The sequence below is a fragment of the Lissotriton helveticus genome, chromosome 6 (genome assembly GCF_964261635.1).
Source record: "Lissotriton helveticus chromosome 6, aLisHel1.1, whole genome shotgun sequence".
Taxonomy (NCBI): Eukaryota; Metazoa; Chordata; class Amphibia; order Caudata; family Salamandridae; genus Lissotriton; species Lissotriton helveticus.
In genome coordinates, this window is record NC_136067.1 from 1,290,675,324 (window position 1) to 1,290,698,301 (window position 22,978).

The 22,978-nt window shown below is 49.6% G+C and overlaps 1 protein-coding gene across 1 annotated transcript in view; it reads right to left on the bottom strand.

Annotated features, from left to right (window-relative positions):
• The window catches only part of TMEM87B (transmembrane protein 87B), a 376,065-nt gene extending 355,496 nt beyond the window's left edge, over positions 1 to 20,569 (bottom strand). Inside the window, exon 1 of the mRNA XM_078649037.1 lies at positions 20,162 to 20,569. Coding sequence (XP_078505163.1) covers positions 20,162 to 20,377 — 216 coding nt within the window. The 5' untranslated portion in view covers positions 20,378 to 20,569. The remainder of the gene's footprint in view (positions 1 to 20,161) is intronic.
• Positions 20,570 to 22,978: the final 2,409 nt, after the last annotated feature.

The window sequence follows — 22,978 nt, forward strand, 5'->3', positions numbered from 1 at the left end:
GTCCTCGTGGAGGTTGCAAGATGAGACAAGGCGGTACTACTAAGCCTATTGACCAATGAAAAGCTACAGTTTACAAAGGACAGTGAAAGGAGCCAATTAAAAAGATGGGCAAAAAGTGTGCAGAGCTTCAAGTCCATACCCGAATACAGCATCTCTTGAAGAGACAGCACAATCGCTGCCTCGGCGAGACATAAAAATGGAGAGCTTAACAGTGCAGTTTTCCAAAAGCACTACCCCCCCCCCCCAAAAAACAAAACTGGCTAAAGGCTACTGGTTATAAAAAGCCATTCTAAAATGGTACTCATGTTCATGTACCATTCCAATACTTCAGAATATCGGTATGCCTCAATTGTTAATTATCCACCTGCTACCGCACAGCTCTTGTTTTCTCCCTTTAAGAAAAAATGATAAATTCACCGCAAACAAGATTATCTGATGCTGGTACACTAGACACGCCGAGTCATATTTACCTAACACTGCACACAAAGGAAACGACAGGACTGCCGTACCTTCCGACACCTAAGGGAGATATTTCTCCCTCTATAAGACTGTGCACTTTACTCTTTCTGTTTCTCACTATCCAGATGGCGATTTGGTTTCCAGTTTTAGGTCTCGCCTGCGTTACAGAGCATGCGCTGTCGCCTTGGCGAGATCTATTGTCGTTGGTTTTCTGCCCTGTTTCTTTGGAACTGGGGTTGCGGACTGCCCTGTCTCCCTTAGGCCCGCCCACTAGCCTAGCATTGCAGTGCATACGCGCTGCATCTTTCAGATTGTCACGCTCGAGGCCTCCTTCTCGGAGAGGCTTGCGTATGCAGGAAAGTTCCCACCCCCGACCACATCTAGTATAGTCCGGGGATACAATGAGGCCCGCCTGCCACAGCCTTCGCCTAGTGAAGTATACCATGTGAAGGTATTTAAATTGGATTAACCTAAGACGGACCGATATGGCAGCACCTCTGGGACTTGCTAGAGCCTCAGTCCAGTCCTCCTCCTCCAGTGTCCCAATATCTTCCTCCCAGGTCTCCCTCAACTTCTGCAAGGTGGAGGAGCAGTGTATAATCAGGGATTGGTAGATGCGTGATATTTTCTTAGTCTCAATATTGCCCATGAAAACCCTTGCTTCTAGGGGGCTAAACTCCGGAAGGGAGGTCAGTCCCTCCAGGTGTGGGACCAGAGCATGCCGGAACTGTAGGTAGCGGAAAAATTGGGTGCTGGGCATTTTATACTCTGTGCTCAGCTCCTGAAATGACTTGAGTGACATCCCTGCCATGACATCTCCCAATTTAGAGATCCCGATGTTATCCCACCCTGCAAAGCCTTGTAGTGCCACTAGGCCAGGTAGGCGGCCATTATGCCAAAGGGGAGTCTCTTCGGTCAGGGTCTGCCACCACCCCATCCGACGCAAAACTTGCCTCCAAATAGTAAAAGCCACCTGTGTCGCAGGCGGTAGCGCCTTACGCCTCTGTGCTGCATATAGGAGAGTGTGCAACGTATGGGGTTCCATCAGGGGCCGTTCCCGGGCATATGCCGGATCCCCCCCTGTCTCCATACCACCATTCATTCAATACTAGGAGATGCGAAGCCTGGTAATAGGAGAGGACATCGGAGGTTACCAAGCCCCCACAATACGTTGACCGAAAGCATGTGCGCAGCTCCACCCGGACCGGGCCGCCCACCCAAAGAAACTGCCCGAGGACGGAGTCTACTTGTTTGAACCAGGGAGGTGTAATAGGATAGGGATAATTTTGCAACTGGTCGAGCAACCGAGGCTGGGCCACCATTTTAAAGATGGCCGATCTGCCATATATGGTCAGGGGCATCCTGGACCAAATTTTAATGTCCGTCCAGGTCAGTTTCCAGACTGGTGCCACGTTTCGTTCCCAGGAGACCGCGGGAATCTCTGATAGAAACACCCCCAGGTATTTAATGCCCCCTGCTGCCATCTGAAGCGCCGAGGCCCAGTCCCCAGCTGCCGGACCACTCCCCAAGACCCACAGTGTGGATTTCCGTGGATTCATATATAATCCCGAGGTCTCGCCAAAGATTTGCAGGATATCCAGGAGATGAGGACCCGACCTATTGAGGTCCGTTAAGAAGAACAGGACATCGTCCGCATACAAAGCGATCCTGTCCGACAAGCCACGGTCCCATTCAAACCCCCTCATCTGCGCATCTATTTGGACCCAAGCAGCTAATGGCTCCATAGCCAAGGCGAACAGGTAAGGCGAGAGGGGGCATCCCTGCCTGGTGCCCCTCCCGATGACAAAACTCGAAGACTGGACACCCGCTATCCTGACCGAAGTCATCAAGCCAGAATATAGTAACCTCAAGTAAGACATGAAATTGGGTCAAAAATTTATTCGGAGCAGGAGCGAGAACAAATATGTCCAACTAAGCGAATCAAACGCCCTGTCCATGTCGGCCAGGAAAAGCGCCGCCTGTAGCCCCGCAGACCGAGCCGCCGCCACCGCCACATGTGCCCGTCTAATATTATGCCGTGTCGCCCGTTGGGGCATAAAGCCAGCCTGGTCAGTGTGTACCAGCTTCGTAATATATGGCAACAACCTGTTAGCCAACACCTTGGCCTCCACGTTTAATAAGGAGATCGGGCGGTACGAGGCATGCTGCTCCGGGGGACGACCGGGCTTGTGGAACACCACCACCGCAGCATGTCTCCAGTCCGGGGGCAGGCTGCCCCGCTCCCTGGCCTCCTCCACCACCGCCCTATAATGGGCCCCGAATTGCAAGTGAAAATGTTTTTTTAATTCGCTGGGGAAGCCATTGGGGCCAGGGGCCTTGCCAGTATTCAGCTCACCTAGAGCGACACCCAGTTCCTCCTCCGTCAACAGGAGTTCAAGACGGTCCCGGGCTGCATCCGAAACTGCTCGCGGCGGTAAATCCGCTATAAATTTGTCAACCAACGCTGCGGAAATGCATTCCTGTGGGGCATATAAGTCCGCATAGTAGGCCGCGAAGCCCTCAGCTAGCGTCTTGGGATCCGTGATGGGGGTCCCCGTGTCATCTTGAATCCTCTGGAGGGTCTGAGCTTGAAAGAGGCCCTGACACAGTCTATGGAGCATCGTCCCCGATTTGTCGCCCCATTGGTACACTCTACTTCGGGTCGCCAGCCACATCTGCCGCGCCTCATCCAACAAAAGCGAGGCATATGATTGCTGTGCCAGCAATAACTGCTCAACCGTCTGGTCCTCTCCCTCATTGCCACTACGATGCTCCAGTTCCCTGATCTCCACCTATGCGTGGTCCAGGGCCTCCCTGCGCCTCCTCCGAGCCGCGGCACACCAAGCAATATCCACGCCCTGCAGTGTAGGTTTCATCACCTCCAACAGTGTCGTCGCATCCGCCACCGTCCCCAAATTTTCAGACCAGTAGTGAGCTATGGCCTCCCTCATATGCTTTTGATAATCTACCAATTGCAGATGCCAGACGGATAAACGCCAGCGAAATGGCTGTCTCCGCCTATCTAGACAAATAGCCACAGTAGTGGGGGAGTGATCGGACAGTCCGCGTGGCAGTATGTCTGCTGCCTCCACTCTACCTATGACCGCCCTGGGGACAAATATGTAATCCAGCCTGGAAAAGGATTTATGAAAAGCGGATAGGAAGGTATAATCTCGCTGCGCTCCATGTATGTGCCTCCATGTGTCCACCCAAATTAGGTTCCTGATCATATCACTCACCTTGGTGGAGCTAACTGCCACACTCCCTCCCCCGGGCCGGTGCCTGTCCCGTGCACTGTCTAAGACATCGTTCCAATCTCCACCCACCACTGCCAGGACATCCGGAATGCCTGCCCACACTGCAAAGATCTTCTCCAAAGGGGGCGGGGCGTATACACAACTGATCACGATGGGCTCCTCCCCTAGAGTACCCTGAACAAAGATATAGCGGCCCTGTGTATCTACCCAGTGAGTGGAGTGGACATATGGGACCCTGCGGTGCACTAAGATGGCCACCCCTCTGGATCCCTTGGTAAAGCCGGCGTGGAAGACTTGATGATAGCCATATCTTTGGAGGCAGAGTGCCTTATTGCCTAGGAGGTGCGTTTCCTGCAACATCACTATATCTGCCACCGCTCTCTTGGCCTGCTTTAGGACTGCCCCCCTTTTTATCTTATCCAGCACTCCCCTCACATTCCAACTGAGGACCCGAATCGAGCCCCCGGGCCCACTGGCCCTACCATCCGGGCAAGACATCAGGGACCCCCTGGATCAAATAGCCACAACACACGCCATGAAAGTGCATTCTCGACCACCTTTGCCGCTTTGCCCGAACCGTGCAACCCCACCCCCAATGCAACATCAAACAGCCCACCCCGCCCCCAACCCCGATCCCCACCCCATACCTCAAGAAACAATGAAGTACTTGTCGCGGTGTAGCAAGGTCCCCACCCCCAACATGAGGTCGATGACCCTCCACCCCAATGGATCCCCATGAACTACCCTACCCTCCAAATAGCACCCCCCTACAACTGCCTACCCACAACTAGGGGACCCCCCCACCCGCAAAGAACCCTCCCCCGACCCCGACCACCCTTGAGTAATCTGCTGAAGAATCCAAGCTCTCCAGGCATGTGTCGCCCCCATGCTGTTCGGGCCAATATCCCCAGAGGGTGTAACACACAAGTGTATAGGGCAAATGCAAGTAACCAACAGTATGCCCCTCGAATCGTTCAATTGTCCTTCATCTGATTCCCGGCTGCTCCTTTCTCCTTCCCAGAAGCAGGGCCCGGCGAAGACCGCTGGCTGGACCTCGACCTCCGCCTCGCGCCTCCCGGGGGGCCGCGCCTGCGACTCACCACGAGAGGAGTTAGAGTCCAGACCCGGAGGGGTATGCGCTCGCACCTGCACCGTTTCATCTGTCCAGAAAAACAGCTCCTCCAGGAACTCAAAGAAATGTGTGCGTGACTGAAATACGACCCGTAGGCGGGCTGGATACAGTAGGGCACACGGTATTTTCAGATCGCGCAGCCGAGCCTTGGCCACTGTGAAAGACTGTTGTTGTTCTTGCACCATACGGGTGTAGTCTGGGAAGATCAGAACACGTTGATTTTCAAACATCAATGGTTCCTTCGCTCTGGCCTGTTTAAGGATCATGTCCCTATCGTGATAGTTTAATAACTTAGCGATCCAGGCCGCAGCCTTGACCCCACTGGCGGTTTCTGCACAAGGGCCCGATGCGCCCACTCAATTACAAAGCATTGAGACAAAGTATCCTGTGGAAGCCAGCTCTCAAGCCACTGCGTCAACAAGACCGGGACTGAGTAATGGCTGCCATAAGCGCCGCATTGTCCAGGCCCGGCATCATGGTGTCCACCCGAGGCCCCACGCGCCTCCACTGGGCCCCGTAAACTTGTAAATCGGGCCATACTTGGGGGGGCCCCCCATAACCTGCGCCGCGTGTCATGGCCACCCAGGCGGTATTACAAAAAGTCCTACTGCCAAAACCCCTGGGTGGGTAGCCAGCAATTCCACTCAGGGACCCACCGCGGCCCGGCACAGCCCGCCCGCCGAACTGCCGATCCGGGAACGCCTCCGCTGTCACCAATGGCACTGGGGCCCTCCACACAGCCACCGCGCACTCCGCAGCCCTCCACTCGACTGTACCCAGGCCCCCACCAGGATTGCTGCGCCCAGGACCGCCCCACTTCCACACCTGGGGGGCGCCGCGTACCTTCTTACTGTCAGGGCTATCCAGACGATGCCACCACCAAGTCCACAGTCGGATACCACACCAGGGCTCTCCAAGTTCAGGCTCCACCTCTCTGTCTAGGCCAGGCTGCCCTGCTCCCTCCTCTCGCCAGGGCCCGGGGCTCACCGGTCTCCCTTGGGATCCTCTCCAACTGTGGGGCCCTCAGATATTGCAGTAGGAGCCACTCGGATCCGACGTCGGCCCCAATAAAATCGAGTTCGCCCCACCAGGGCCAAGCCTCCAGCGCCGTCGCGAATCCACCACCGGGCCTCTCGAAAATCGAGGTCCCCGGCTTCAGCCTGCAGCACAGGCCGCACTCTCCACCGTCGCCTCTATCTAACCTTCAGAGCACCAAGGCGACGGGGGCCCCACCTGAGATCGGCCCGCACCGTCCAGGGGGGTTCACCTCAAAGTCGGTGGCCCGAGATCACACAGGGAGAGCGCCCCAGCTCCGAGCACTCCGCTGCCCTCTCTCCTAGTCAGAGCCGAGGGCCCTCTCGTCCTCAGAGACAGCTGCAGCCTGCGGGGGCCCTCGGTACCACCTCCAGGATCAACTGGCCAACAGCGGACCCCTGACAACGCGGGCCGCTGCTCACGATCCGCGTCTCTGGAGCCCCTGCTCTCCTCCCGCCGGGACTCACAAAACTCGAGTCCCCGGCCGCAGCAGGTCGCACGGGCCGCTCCGCTCTCGTCCGCCGCTGCCGGGCCCGCGACCCTTCAAAATCGCCAGAGTCTCGCTGACGGGGGAGCCGCGCACCTCCGAGGCAGGATGCCACCCTCCGGGTCGCTCTAGGGTGGGGAGGTAGGATTATTCGTCGGATTTCAGGCAGGCGGGGACGGAGCTCAACTAAGCTGCGTCCGCCATGCAGGCTGTCCAAGCCATGCAGCGTGTCTTATGTTTTTTAATCCTAGTGCATAGTTGCATGAATCAGGATATATGGCAATCCCTGTTGCTAGTTTTAATTCACCATATTACTTGCACTGTGTCCCTCATCGCATCTTGCAGCTGGCATTGGGTTTTAGTAACAACCCTTCTTATATACAAAACATCCCTGAGCTCCTCCCCCTCAGTCAGAGAGTTGTAGCTCACACCATGACAAGGTTTCATGGTGCGTAGAGATTCCCCAATGATGAGGCATGACACTTCTGGTGGGTGAGGGAAGCCGTCCTTTAAGGGGTTTCTACACATCTTCTATTCAGGCCAACACTTCTTCCAGACACAAGGGCTCCTTTGAGTTCTGTTTACTGAATTAGGGGAGTTCGTCCTCGCTAGTCTTGAAACCTCCCCTCCCCCCCCGCCCTCCCATTTGTGTTCCCTACCTTATACATAAGCGCCAAAACTGAGGAGCCTGTTAATTCGCTGGTAATTTTAAATGTTCCCACATAGAAAATGACCATCTTTCACTACACCCCCCCCCCCCATGTTTGCCAACCTGCTTTGCTAGACTTAAAATTGTGCACTTTAACCCTGCTAAACAGGACTAAAGTACCTATGCTTCCCCTTTAGCACGGTTACATTGGTTTAACCTTGATTGACATATTTAACCTGTCTACCAATGCTTATATTATGGAGCAGAAAATGCACCAAGGTACTAGGAATTAAATGCCACCTGTGATCTGCAGCACCCATTGGTGCCATCCACAGAAGTGGTCTGTAAAACATGACTACAGGCCTACCATGTGTACACTGACTGAAGCAGGCTGAAAACCTGCTGTCAAATTAACCCTTTCTTACAGGTGGGAAACATATATATATATATATATATCTTGCTTCTAAGTACACAATATTGCCCGCAAGATAGGTGCTTGAACCTGGGTGTGGGGGGGAGCTTATATTCTCCCTGCACGAAGGACAGTTGCAGTGGGCTCAGGAACTTCATTAAATTGAAAGAGATTAAGACTAGGCCTGTCATTTAAAAATTAGATTTAAATGTGATGCTTATTCAGTTCACATTTTACTCGAATGGCAATGATAACCTGATGCTTATAGGATGAACAGATATCATGAATTTTATTACCAGCAATTCTCAAGAGTGCATATCAGAAGCCCATTGATATATGGGCAACCAACAAACTAAATTGGATGAACATGAAGTTCCTAATGGCCATTTTCGGGCCTTAAAATAAATAGTCTTCCTGAGGGAAAGCAAGCCTTTGTTCTTCAGATCAACACAAGCAAGACTGGCTACAAACCCAGTGGAAGGGAAGCTGATCACAAAACTAGTTTGGGACTGGTAATTTCCCTGGTCACACCTCTGTGTGGCCACAAAGTCTGTACACAAGGAAGGAAGGTTTCTCCATCGTTCATTTTTAGGTGCACAGTGCACTGCGGGATTGTTTGTAGTAGGACTCACAGGGACTGCTGGAAAAAGGTTTCTCCAAGGGAATTTTAATCCATTGGTTAGGGAGGAGTCAGGGTAGTAGGCGCTATATAAATGCAAACCACTTTCCCTCTTCTATCCCTCCACTATCCTTGTCAATCCAAATAACTGACTGTGGACTGGAGGAGGAACATGGCGGCGGGCTGACGCTAGCCGTGGGAGCTCCAGATCCGACCGGGAGTATACCCCGTACATACTGACCCTCTTTTTTTGACGATTGATCCTCTTTTTGCGGTGAGAATGGAGGGGAAACCTTTTGCCTGTTGTTAAGGATGCCGGTTTAATTTCCTTTTTCTTTTCCTTGATGTTTCTGCCTCTTCGTGTTCCGTTGTGAGTTGGCGAGAGGCGGGTGATTTGGGACTCTCCGGGTACTCTGGACTGTCTTAAAGATCAATTGTCCCGGCCTTTGAAAATGGCAGGCTTAATATGTTGGGGTGATCTGCAGAAAGATTCGCAGCTTTTGAGCTGGGAGTCCCTCTCGGGCTTGACAGGTGGGACACTCACTAGATTTAAGTATTATCAGCTGTCGGGATGGTGGACATTGAAATCCTGGGACCTCAAAGAATCAAACTCCACATTTGATTCAGTCTCAAGAAGGGGTGGATGGAAACGTGAGGTTTCTTTTTGGTATTGGGCCCTTTTAGAGGCCGGCGGAGTGACTGAATCCGAACTTCAATAACTGTGGGGCAATGTCATCAGTCCTAATTCCAACGATATTAAGGGCATTTCGGGGGATTCCTTTACTATGTTGCAGGAAGTTGTCAAACCTGCTGCCCTTAAAAGAAATCATTTATACACTACACATAGGGTATATTTAACACCCAGAAAATTAGCCACGGTGACCGGCCTAGAATACCATTGCCCTAGATGTAAGCACCCGGCCGCGGACGATTTTCATATGTTCATGGACTGCCCGGGGACCTCCAATTATTGGATTGAGATGCAGGAATTTTTGGAGAATGTGCTCCATTAACAAGTGGGGGTTACCCCGGGAGACTATCTTTCTTGGTCTTACGACAGATTACCACCTAAACGACTTAGCCTCTAAATGTATCTTTTATGTCATCAACTTGGCAAGGCGCGAGATATGTAGGGCCTGGAAAGATGTAAATGCCCCAACATTTATGGAGTGCCTGAAACATATAATCTGTACTAGTGAACCAGACATGGCCTGTGACAGCACGAGTTATAATAAGAACTGGGCGGCCCTAGCGGCATGGCGAAATAGGTCATGGTGGTCCTATGATTTTACCCAGGCACTGTTGGTTCTTTGTCTCCAAAGTAACACAGGGTCCTGTTTGTGGTGTGAACTGGAGAGGACTAAGAAAACAGTAACGGCTTGAGGGATTTCCATCCTCCTCTCTTCATAGGCCGTAATGCCAGGGCGGAAACAGGTTGGCCGTTTGAGAGGGGATGTCTTGTTTCCCATCAAGAATGCCCATCACGGTGTATAAGGAGTTAAAAAAAAAAAACAATTTAAATAAAAATCCAAATAACTGACTAACATATCCGCCACCTAAATTACTTTCATATTTCACTAAACTAATTCACCACCAATCCTTCATCTGTTCCAAAGTAGAGTGCTACTTATCGAAAAAGCGCTTAGACGCCTCGTCAGGGCTAGGAAGCGCTGTATAAATGCAATAACAATACAATACCCATTAGCTAATAAAACCCATGAAAGGGACACCTCAAGGAAGCCTCCACTGAGCACTTTCTGGGACTGCGGAATATCAAAAGAGGACTGGACCCTGCTTGCTGTATCCTGAGAGGCGTACTTAAGGACTGAACCTGCTTCCCCTTGTGCCAAGGCAAAGGAGTTGTCTCCAAGGGGCAGTAGGCTGAACTGCTGTGTGGCTACAAGGACAAAACAAAGCTGAGGAATCACAGTGTCCTGGATTACCAGTTGCCTATTCCCAACTGGTCAAGCCCTAAATTCCTAAGAGCATCCCCTGAAAGGAGCCTTAGGTGAAGAGCTAAGGAAAAAGGATTTACACCAACAATGTTTTGGGAATTAAATAAATTATGACTTACAGCCACTGAATGACTAGGACCAACCCCCAGAGCTGATCCAGCGATGGTGCAACTTCGCCAGGCAAAAGAAACAGGTTGTTCTGCTTCGAACTTCTATGCAACAGCAACTCCTGTCCGCGAATCCTCAGTGAGAAGGGATTAGACCTAATGAAGCAGTCATTGTATTCAGCGTACTACCTTGCCCCGCTTGAACAAACAGACCTCCATCTCAGAGGCTAAAGTCCCAACAGGAAAATCTTGAAAGGCCGAAGGCGTGTTGGTTTGACCTCCGTGCTCAAGAAATTCAAATTTCACCCCCTTAAGAGATTTTCCCCTCTAAACCAATGGCTTCAACAGGACCTCGCCCAACTGACTATCTAACTTTGTCAGACATGCCTTCTACCTTGCCCCACAGGAAGACTATTTCCTCCATTGTGCAGACTAAATCCGAAAGCAAAATCCCTGACCGGGCTGTCCAGCTGTGTGGCTCAGACTTTTGGATCCATTAAAGGTGACCTCAAAGCAAGCCTACGTCCCAGTCTACTGCAACCATAGCTCATCATTGGTTCTTAGTGCTTTTTGACACTATTTTAACTTAAAACTGTAAAAACTCATACCCCTGGTTTCCTTATTAGATTTTTTGTCGTTTTAGTGTAATTTTTTAATCAAAATGTTGTCTATTTTCCCACTTTGGGTTGGGTTTTTATAGTTTGGTGTTTTTACTTTCTTACTGTTTGGCACAGCTTAGATAGTTTACAAATCGCCATAAGTTAAGCCTGTCTTCTCTGCGTGTTAGCTATCATGGGGCTGCGCTAAGTTTAATTTGACTTCTGAGGCTCACCCTGACCAGTAGTATTCTTATTTTTTAGATGGACAATTGCCGATCACAAATAATATTCACCATTCTTACATTCTGTGTATGAATGATGCCTTTGAGTAAGCACTACATTTTTATGATTCTGTTTGCTACAGTTTTACAGCATGGTTCCGACATGCCAGCGGACCAAGCATGTTTTTTTAACTGACAAAACATAACATTAGTATGCAACACTGATTCAATTCCTAAAATTGTCCCATACGCTACAACCCCAAGTGGAAACATACATAGGAGAACCAAAATTATATCTGCACAATTTCATGTGTAAATTCAGCATGGTTAACAATCATTAGCAAAGACAATACGATTAATTTATGATACCTATTGGCTTTGTCAATGTTTTTTAGGATTGCTGTAAAGCTGATGAGCGCAAAAAGAACATTTCGTGGATGGAATGCTGAACAAATCAGGCATTCACCCCTATTCACGAACTGAGTTCAATCCAATTTTTTTTGCTCGCCATGCCATCCTAGTTTGGACCACCTCACTGGCAAATCAGTCTTGACTTTGCTCCCCATGGGAACAGTCCAGCTCAAACTGCCAGGACAGGTCCTCCCTGGACTGGAAACCAGCATCCTGGGACTGATTTTGGGGTATCACCCCACATCAGCCTAGCCCAGAATCCAGTGGCACAGTGAGCACTGGACCCACGTCTGCGCATATCCTTCTCACTTAGGGCGACAAATGCAAAAGGAACAGATGATGAGGAGTGTAGAGACGCTCTAGATGTTGCACGGCACGTCGGCGGACGTGACGTGCAGGCGGCCAGGATTGGCTGCTGGTGTTGGGGGCGTGGCTGAGCGCGAGAGCGCGAAAGTATAGCGGGAAGAGCGGGCGCTGGAGCGGAGGCTCGGCGCTCTTAGGGAATTATCAGAGTTATAGCAAATAAATAATTGTTAACTACAGTAAGGGCTCAGAGTCATCATTGGAGTCTGCTTACCTCATTACAGTGGCGACGAAGGTGGGATTGAAGACCCCCCAGCAAGGCAGAACCGCAGACTCAGCCCTAAGAGACAAGCAAGCACCAGAAGCTTCAGAACCACCCCACAAGGTACAGAGGAGCGAGACTACCTGGTGCAGGAGAACAGGTACCCCAAAGAGCGCGGCAGAGCCCGGCACGCAGGAGGGTGTGGCGCAGAGGAAGGAAAAAGGGAGGAAAAAACCCAGGAACCCTAGAAGTAAGGCAGGAGGAGAGCGCCAGCCCACCCAGCGAGCAACAGACCAGTGAGCACGCGCTGGAGGGTTCAGAAGGAGCCGAGGGGGCTGACAAGGACAGTCCCCGAACCCCAGCAAGTGGAGAAGAACAAGACGACGCACCAGGGAGTCCCCGTGGCCAAGTAAGATCGCTACCTGCTGTGAAGAGCGAGAAAATGAGCGCGCAAGCAGGCTACGCGATGGCTCCGGTACAGTTCTTACCGCGCCCGGGAGAACCCCTCATGAAATGGGAGGATTGGAGGGAATACATCGACAATTTCATAGGCGTACTCGAAGATGAGAATGAGGAGGCATTCAAACCCCAGAGGAAGAAACGTATTTTACTATTGAACTTAGGCCCAGAAGGACTCCGGATTTACAAGAGCTTAGTCCCGAAACAGAGAACATCCACAGACGACGATGTATACGCACAGGCGCTCGAAGACCTCAACGAACACTTCAGACCGGCGATGTGCGTGTCGGTGGATAGGTTTAACTTCCAACAGAGGAAGCAGAAACAAGGAGAAACAGTGGAGGAGTATGTGGCGGCACTGAAACGACTGGCAGCCACGTGCAGGTACGCCAACTGGGAAGAGGAATTCATCAAGGACCAGGTGGTGATGCATACCACGTGCTCGAATGTGCAAGACAAGCTGTGGGCTAGTGGAGACACCACACTGAAGGAGGTATTGGTCATCGTGAAGAGAGCGGAATTAGCACGGCGGTGCGCTGAAGTGACAAAAAAAGGATATGGCGTCCAGCACGATGGTGAACAAAGTGGATGAAGAGGGGACTAGCAGAGAATACCGAAACAGAAAACCAACAGAAAGAGGGCCCAGCAAGTGGCAAAACAGCACGAACACGTCGAGTAAACAAGCGGGAGGCAACAGGAAGTCATGCTACAGGTGTGGAAGCTGGTCGCACGAGGCGCACGATCGGAAGTGCCCTGCGTTTCGCGCCAAGTGTGCGTTCTGTGGAATAATCGGCCACTACGAGAAGGTTTGCAGGAGGAAGGCCTCCAAGAGCATGGTGAGATGCGTGGATCAAAGCGATGACCATCCGGACGGCGATTCGGAGCCGGAAGAAGTCACGGTGATCTACATTGAGGATCAGGTACTAAGCACGGAGGGAAATGTTCTAGACAGAGAAGGTAGACGCACGATGAAACCGGTGTTGGAGATGGCTATAGGCGGCGTCAAGATCAACGTGGTGGCAGATACAGGGTCTCCCTTCACCATCATCCAGAGAGCAGTGTGGGAGGAGAAATTTGTGCCACGGCTCGGGCCAGAGCTTGAAAAGCTAGACATCCGCCCGGTCACGTATAACGGAGATCGGATCCCCATGGCAGGATTCAGGCCCTTGACCTTCGAATTTCGAGGCCGGTCAGCACACTGTAAACTCTACGTGTCGGAGAGGGGCCCGTCAGTCTTGGGTTGGCTGGATCAGGGCGACCTAGGAATCAAGCTGGATCCGGGTGGCAAGGAGCAAATTCTCCTGACGGACCAGGTGGCCGGGCCAAGTCTGGACAAATGGAAAACCGAATATCCAAAGGTATTTGGGGGCACAGTGGGGAAGCTGGAAAAATTCGCCCACAAGATCATCCTGAAGGAGAACGCTGTCCCGGTGGCCCACAAGGCCAGGAATGTCCCGTTGGCAGTAAGAGACGCTGTGAGAGCAGAACTACAAGACCTGGAAAACAAGGGCATCATAGAACCCATCACGTGCGCCGAGTGGCTGGCGCCCCTGGTAGTGGTTAAGAAACCCAACGGTAAGGTCCGGTTGTGCGTTGACCTGAGGGAACTAAATAAAAACATTGTGGTGGAAAGGTTCCCCTTGCCTAGGATAGAGGAGATGCTAGCCAGCACCAGGGGGATTAAGTGGTACTCAACAATAGACTTGACCTCTGCATATCATCAGATTGCTCTGCATCCGGACAGCCGCAAATTAACATCTTTCATCACTCCGTTTGGGTGCTATCAATTTCGCAGGATGCCATTCGGTTTAGCTTCTGCAGCGGCGGTGTTCCAGAGGATGATGCACCAGTTGTTCAAGGACATCAAGGACGTCCAATACTTCCAAGATGACATCCTGGTGATGGGCAGAGACATACCAGACCACGACAGGAAGTTGGCAGTGGTCTTGAAGATCCTAGAAGGAAAAGGACTCACGGCTGAATGGTCCAAATGCAAGATTGGGATGGACTCGGTAACCTACCTGGGGCATGAGATAGGGGCACAAGGTGTGACCCCCAAGGCCGACAATGTCAGGGCGATTTGTGAAGCACCACCCCCCTCCACCAAGGAAGAGGTCAGGTCATTCCTGGGGATGGCAGAGTATTATGGGAAATTTGTACAGCACTTTGCCTCTAAGACTCATCATATGAGACAACTAACGAAAGAGAACACTGAATTCAAGTGGTCGGAGGACACACAAAGGGAATTCGAGATTATCAAAAAGGAAGTGGCAGGGGCCATACCCCTTCAAGGGTTTGACCCTCAAGGCAACACCGTCCTCACAACGGACGCCAGCGACAAGGGACTGGGTGCAGTCCTCATGCAAGACCGAGGGCGAGGTCAGCTGGAGACGATCTGCTTTGCCTCGCGCACACTGAGTGAGACAGAAAGGAAGTACAGTGTGATAGAAAAGGAGATGCTGGCGGTGGTGTGGGCCACCACGCGCTTCCGACAATTCCTGTGGGGCACCAGATTTCAGCTACGGACCGACCACAAACCACTACTGAGAGTGCTGACATCGAGTGGCCACGCAGAGGCGACACCCCGGATATCGAAGATGTCGCTTAAGCTCTTAGAGTTTAGGTATGATGTGGAACACATACCAGGCAGCAAGAACAAGGTAGCAGACTACCTGAGCCGAGCGGCGGCTATGGAACCCAGTGAAGAGGACAAGGCATGCACGGAAGAATGGGTGGCACTGATGGAGGATCATGAAAGTGTTATCAGCCTCCAGGAATGGACACAAGCGTATGCAGAGGACCTGACGTTGGAAGAGGTGAAAACTTACATCACTCATGGATGGCCGGATAAGAGACGGGTTCGGAAGGAACTCAACCCCTATTTTGAAGTGAGGGAGGAACTCTCCCTGGACAATCAAGGAACATTTGTATATAGAGGAGAGAAAGTTGTCCCTCCAACGAACATCATACCCCGACTGCTGGACATGCTGCACGAAGGGCACCTGGGCATAGGGAAACTCAAACTGAGGTCCAAGCAGAACTATTGGTGGCCGGGAATGGACATAAGAGCGGAACGACATGTGAGAGAGTGCGTGAGGTGCCAGGGCGCAGACAAGACACTCAAACCCCTGCGCCCTGCATTGGGTGCATTCGAAACTCCAAAGAACCCCTGGGAAGAGTTGTCTGTCGACATCTTAGGCCCCGTCTTAGACACCCAAGGGGTCCAGAAGTACGTGTGTGTCCTGGTGGACAGGTTCTCGAAATGGCCAGAGATCAAGATCGAGGAAACCATGAACACGGACACCATAGTGCAGTTCCTGGCAGACACTTTTGTACGGGAAGGCATACCCAAGTCAATCCTCAGCGATAATGGACCCCAGTTCCGATCGGAAAAGTGGGACAACTTCCTAGGAAGGAACGGAATCCAAGCGAGGCACACATCAATATACCACCCTGCGGGAAACGGCCAAGTCGAACGCTTCAATAGGGTGGTGATGGGGTCGATCCAAGCAGCCATCTCAGACCACAAAGACTGGGAGAAGGACATATGGCACATGTTGTGGGCGTACAGGATCACTCCCACAAGTACGGGATACAGCCCCTTCCAGCTGCTGCGCGGCCGAGAACCATTCACCCAGGACAACCGGGTGTGGAAGGAAAAGACTGTAGTAAGTGAATGGTCCCCTCCTGTGGTGCGGGCTAACATTGAGAAGGCCAAGGCAGTATACACCAGACATTATAATGCCCGGAGGAACGTGCGAGACACAGAACTCAAAGAAGGAGAATGGGTTAGAGTCAAGCTGCCCACTCTACAAAGAAAAGGAGAGAGCAAATACAGCAAGCCCCTGCAGGTGAAGGAAATTAAGGGAAGAGCGGCCAGGCTGAGTGACGGAAACATATGGTCACAAGACCGCATGGCCAGATGTAATAAGATCCTAGTGTGGGACTGTGAAAGGGCAGGCGGAGAATCAGAAGAATGTGAGAGTGAGAAGCGAGAACATCAGGAGAATGGGATCACGTTGAATGAAGGAGAGCAAAGTCAAGGAGAAGCAAGGGACAGAGAGCAGGAGATAAGAGTTGAGGAGAATGGCGATAACAGAGTCAGACAAGGAGAAGAAGAGACCAACACCACCCCTGCGAGACGAACACGGAGTGGTAGAGCTGTGGTGAGGCCAACGAGATTCAGAGACTATGATTTGAGCGACGGACTGTAAGTTGAAATGTTTGTGCGAAAAAGGGGAGATATGTAGAGACGCTCTAGATGTTGCACGGCACGTCGGCGGACGTGACGTGCAGGCGGCCAGGATTGGCTGCTGGTGTTGGGGGCGTGGCTGAGCGCGAGAGCGCGAAAGTATAGCGGGAAGAGCGGGCGCTGGAGCGGAGGCTCGGCGCTCTTTGGGAATTATCAGAGTTATAGCAAATAAATAATTGTTAACTACAGTAAGGGCTCAGAGTCATCATTGGAGTCTGCTTACCTCATTACAAGGAGCATGGAATAAAAGTGCAAAGATGTGGTTCCCGTGTCATCCTGTAGGCATGTGCATCCATTCAACCGGCATATGCACGCCTACAAATAAAACTGATGTTTTTTCTTTTTATTTAATGATCTGGGATGGATGAGTAAATAAGGTAGCATGAATGTGCCTATTAACCCTGTGTGTGCCACCAACGGCACCATTGACAAACGCAGTACATCTAGACAAGACAGACAGCCTTCCATTCTTCCAAGGTGGATAAATAGAGTACCATAAATTATGTTATAGTACAGCAGCAGTTACAAAAGGCAGGAGTGTGGCTACGAAACAAATAATGTATTTTAACTGTGTGTCTGGTAGTATGTCGGCAACAGAGGGACTAAAATTCTCTCATGTGACTCATTTTTTACAATCAGTACTTGTTTTACTCGTTTGATCATTAATACAAACACAACCAGTTTTTTAGCTAAGAGTCTGTAACATACTCATTTAGTTGAGCTAAATTCAATAAAATAATCCACTTAGGCCAGAATGTTCACAATTGAATGCCATTGTGTGCTTTTTCCTTACAGACTCAACGTACATTTCTGGTGAATTCCTTGCATGATTTCAGTGTTTTCTGTTTGGTAAGCTACGAGGAAAGCTCTGTGTGCCTCGTCAGCAAAAATCATATGGAAATAGAAATAGCGAGGTTCGAGAACGCCAACTGAAATTATGTGAAGCCTATACCAACAAGTAAAGGAGGAAGGGCAAACCACATGGGGATGAACTTAACCTATAAGGGGGTGTTTTTAATGACCATGTTGACTGTAGGCTAGTTTGCAGGCTAAACCGTTGCATCAATGAAACCTTTCATTTCGAGCTCAGTGGCACAGGATCGAAGCTCTGCTGGCTGCAATACGCCTCAAACTCTTCCTTACAGCTTTGTCTAAAATAGAAGAAAGTTGCACGTTTACCACGGTACTAACCTCTACTTTGCCTCTATGAAACTAGCTGTGTGGCCTGTGTGCGCTAGAAAACCCCCTTCATCCTTCAATGTTGGGAACCTGCAGGCTCCCCTGAACAAAATGCTTGTTTGTGAATCTTCTATTCTGAACCACATTAATTGCCACACTATCAGATGACACCACAGGGGCAGGTACCTACAAACATGACGACGCATGTTCTCGTAGTAGAGAGAACCTATAAAAGGAAGTAGTTAAAAAATGCAACGTTCCCCTGCAAACTCTGCCATGTGGCCATATCCAGGTGATGATGGTGTGCCCACAAGCAAAGACTGGTATGTGTTTATAGGTGGGAAGCCCAACATTCGGATAACTTCCTTTGGAAGTGCATGTCATCAGTGGGGCAGGGCAGATCAGCCTTCCACTCTAATCAGTGCCGTAAACTACAAAGCAAAAAGGTTAAGCAAAACATGTGCCATCCCAAATACAATTTGTGCATTGTTTATGCAGAAATCTAAAGTCTTCCTAGTCCATAAACGAGTGCATCAGTCAGCCGTGGTTTCGCTCTGCATCCTAGGGCATGTAATTCCATGTGTCCCATTATAAAATTAGGATTCAAAATCCCAGAATGGAAAGCAAAAAAAAACCCTGAGTGGACGAAGTGCTAAAGTATGAACTTGGAACACGTGGGAGATGAATGTATGCAATTTATTTATGTCCTCCTCCAGGACTCCAATTCTCCGATTTGAGACCTAGAAAATGCATGTTACGCGGGCATGCTTTACTCGAGTGACAGAGAGTTGTCCACACACCAAAAGAAGCAGACATGATATCCCTGTAGCTCTAAGTAGAAAAGCCTCTGAAATTAAATATGTGCATGGAGCAACCCAAAACTACTCTCACAAAGGTACAAAGGAGTAGGGGGGAAATTCAGGTCATGGTTATACATACGTCATAGGGGTAAGCGCTAAATAAAATAAGCTCTTGTTAGGCTAAGTCAGTCCTGCTTTCAATGGGAAGTTCACCAGGTAATCTATAACAGGGTTCTCCAAAGCCGGTCATGGAGGGCCAGATACATGCCAGATTTTTAAGATACCTACATTTATCTAAAAAGGGATATGCTAAAAATCTGGCATGGATCAGGTCCTCCAGGACCAACTTTGGAGAACCATGCTCTATAATATAAACTACTGTTATGTATGGCTCTCATAGAGAGTTTCTATTGTGTATTTAAGTTTCTGAAAGTCATAGTTTCTATTGTTTATTTAAGTTTCTGAAAGTCATAATTCCTTGCTATGACATCAAAACAGTTGATAATACTGGTTATCGGCTTCCGGGCCAGGTGACAAGCCTCCCCAAGAGCCTGTCAGAGCAGTTCCAATTATATGCTTTGACTGAAAGCAGAAAGCACAGCTGCAGGAGGGGGAAGGAAGGCAGGGAAGCTAGTGGGTTTTATTAATGACAGCAGGCAAGATATGTATTTTTCACATTGGATCAGGGAGGAAATGGCATATTATGTATAGCTCTCCCATTATCTCCTGCACAGTAGTTGAAGGAAGGGACAAACGACTTTGGGGAGACCATAGGACTATACCAAACATAAAATTGCCCTCGTGTAATGTAACTGGTACTCAAGTAAAGTGCTCAAATAACTTCGGGTCAACTTTACACTACACATAATGGGATATATATATATACATACACAGTGCTTTAAATGGGACGGTACTGTCCAGTACGCAGTACCAACACTTTTTTTATTTTGAGAGGTAGAGGACTGGCACTTCTCAAGAGCAATGCAATACTTTTAATTGGAGAGTACTGGCACTTTCCAGAAACAAGCAGGTACCTGCGTTTCTATTTTCCCATTTCAAACACTGTGTGTATTTATGTGTAAAAAAAGAACTACGGAGATGTTTTTCACCTCGTAGTTCTGTGTAACATTATGGACAGCTCGAGCTTCGATCTCCTTGTTTATTTGAGGTCACGCAGAACCCCTCGGTGAAAAATATTCCTGTGATTCACTGTTACCTATACATATCAACTGATAATCAAAAGTACATGAAATAAAATAAAACTAAACACACAGCTCCTATCCTGAGGAAAAGTAGGATGCCTTACAGGATGAACATTAGCATGTATCACCTCTTTCTTGATCACCTGACTGTTACCAACTATTTGGCAGGGTGTGGACTGTGGAGATAACCTCTCCTACACCCGGGTGCCCTGACAGAGCGGGGACATCCACAATTAGAAGGTAACCATAGGTTCCACAATGCATTTTAAAAAAATGCTGCTTTGGTAAAGCAGCGACGGAAGCATTCCTTAACATTCCAGCAGCGCGCGTCACTTCTGCCTCGCTCCACAGTGCGACTCACGTTATCCAGTGACACCGTCCAAACCCCGGGCTCGGGAACTGCCAGCACCGAAGCGAAACTGCAGCTCAGCAGTAGCAGGAATCGTAGCCAGTGGGACGCTGGAGCCAGGCGGGAGTTGGCGGCCATGATGGTGACCTGGCTACTAGCTCCGTTACTGCAGCGGACCAGGGCCAGCTCCAGCTCACCTGCGCCACTCCCCCGTCGTGACGTCACCATCTCACTGCCACCTGAGCAGCGTGACGTCGTTGTGTGCCACCCGCTGTCCACCTTCGATTGCCCCTCTGTGGGCTGGTATGATCAGCAGCAGGATAGCGGCGTGGCTGCAACTGGGAGGGAAAAAGGCTAATGTATGCGATACTCATCAGGCCATAGTGTTGTGGGAACTAGGTACTCTGGATAGATGGCGATAGAGAAGAGTAGGCGTGGCTTTACGATGGCCACGGTTACGCCAGGCAGAATAAAAGGATTTGCCTGGAGCTAAGATGGTCGCTGCCGGTGACCAGACCACGCCCCCACCAAACTTCTATGGAGCACAGACCGATCTCATTGTTTGAAGACCCAGTAATCGTTCTGCCGCAATTTATTTCACAATCAAGAATATGGGTTTTGGCCACCTAGGCTGTACTCATGCTAATTCTACCCAGTGGTCGAAATGGGAGAAAAGTAGGGGAACTGTGGGCGGAGAATCGGAGGGCGGGAGTAACCCGAGGATTGGGTCGTTGGGCGGAGTCAGAGGTGTAGCCAGAAAGAGCAAAACATCACAAATTTGAGTATTTGTTTGGCACTTCACTGATATATGCCAAATACACGTAAAAGAGGAATCACAAGCCATTTGTCTCCGGTGCTGTTTCTGCCATTAGCACTTCTCCATTTTTCCACAAGAGCAGTTCAAACATGAATACCAAAATATTCCAGTTTGCAAATGTTTTCCACATAATTATGGCTCAACCATATTGGCCATATAATACATCTGCTGCTTAAGATGATGATTTTTAACAAAAAATGTGTTTGTAGCTCAAACAGGTCAAAAGTTACTAACAAAATGTGACTTGTGTTGCTAAGTGGAGGGCCCTTTGCAAATGTTGGCTGGTCACCTTTCTCACTGCCGCATTTGTATGTTACACTGGTACTAAAAGAGGCAAAATAGTTGGATAGATTGTTAACATGTGTAAAAATGTAAAACTAATAAAGTATCAGAAAATGTACAACATTACACTGCAGCCTTTTTTTGCTGCTTAATTTAGTCAACAGTGCAACATAATTTTGTTCTCCATCGCTGCATAATTCCAGTGGACCCAAAGCAGGCAGCACATGTTAAAAAATGCTTGTGCATGAAGCAGAGAGACCATGAAGTTTTCAAACTTAAATGGTCTGCGGGCAAATCTCATTTGCCAATCCCTGGTGGGTTGCACCACTACTACTGAAACAAGGCCAAATGGAGGTACCAATGGATGAGGCGTATTGGTTTCAAGGATCCTGTGACCTCAGTGACAGAGTCACTGTTGCTCTAGGGTGTGCTGCTTCTTAGGCCTGCCTGCAAGCCTGGAGGTGAACTTCACTATGGATTGTGGTGGACAGGCCTTTAAGGTTAACCAACACTTGCCAACGCTAGGGTCCACTGCTGGTGCTAAGACACCAGAGCTTCTAAGGTCCAGGGGGCCTTCTAAGTTCCAGTATGGGAATGTGCTCCCTCAGGAGAGTGGGTTGGTGTGCTGGTCATGAAGGCTGAACCTGGTTCCTCACTTCCAAATTCGGTAGCTCTGGCCATAGTGCCACATACTCTCCCCCACTGAACACCATACTACCTCACTGAGAGAAACTTGCAATGCCTTCAGCTACAACTCAATTATGCCCACTATAAACACTTGGATGCGACTCAAATTCTGCACAAGACAAGAGTAATATTGTTGTATCTATGCCTTTAATTATATACATTCCTTGTTGGGAATGCAGCTATGTCATTTTTAGAATGTATAGTGTTTAGAAAGTCAGTTGCTACATGGTCTTTGATGAGAACGACTTGCCTCCCTGCTGGGCTAATAAAGAGCTTTCCTCTTCAACTTCCTGGTCCTCATCCTTACAATACTGGCGACGATGAGCCCAGCAGACGATTGTGAACCCAGCGTGACAAGAATCTCCATTTAAAAAAAAAAAAAAACCTCGAGTGCACATTTTATTTATCAGGACATTCGTATATAATTTTCTCGCGTATTTTACTTGACTTCCATGATGGCGATTTCTTAGCGACACCCAGCGGCAAGTACAACTTTCTACTTATTGTTTGTAGATTAATTGTTGAAGTTGTGCCTACCTCCGTTCGTCAGCGTGTTTCAAATCCTGCGCGAGGTGCGCAAGCTGTGTTGGAGCGTGCCTGCCATTGTCTTGGAACGTCCCATCGTCATTTTGGAAACCGACACAGGCTCTCAGCGCCTGAGCACGCCTTCTCGTCACACGCAACCACACGTTGTACGCGTTGCCTAGTAACTTAGCAACCGCGACCTTGCCGTCTTGACGTGCATTGTTGTTACTGTCTCATTACTTAGCAACCACCTCGTTGCCGTCTCGACGCACATCGTTGTTGACACACAAAAAAAAAAAGCAAAGGAAGTGCGTTATGACACCAGACAAGCGCATTATTATTCTTTCGTTTTACACATTTTACCACGTATTCTGGACAGTTTGAGGCAAGTCATATTTTATGTTTAATGCAAAATTGACCATTAGATTCTCGTAATCAGTTGGAAATCAGCTGGAACTCATTCCTTTCACGTTTATTGATGTTCATTTGAAGAAAAGAAATTTATTTAAGGAAAAGAA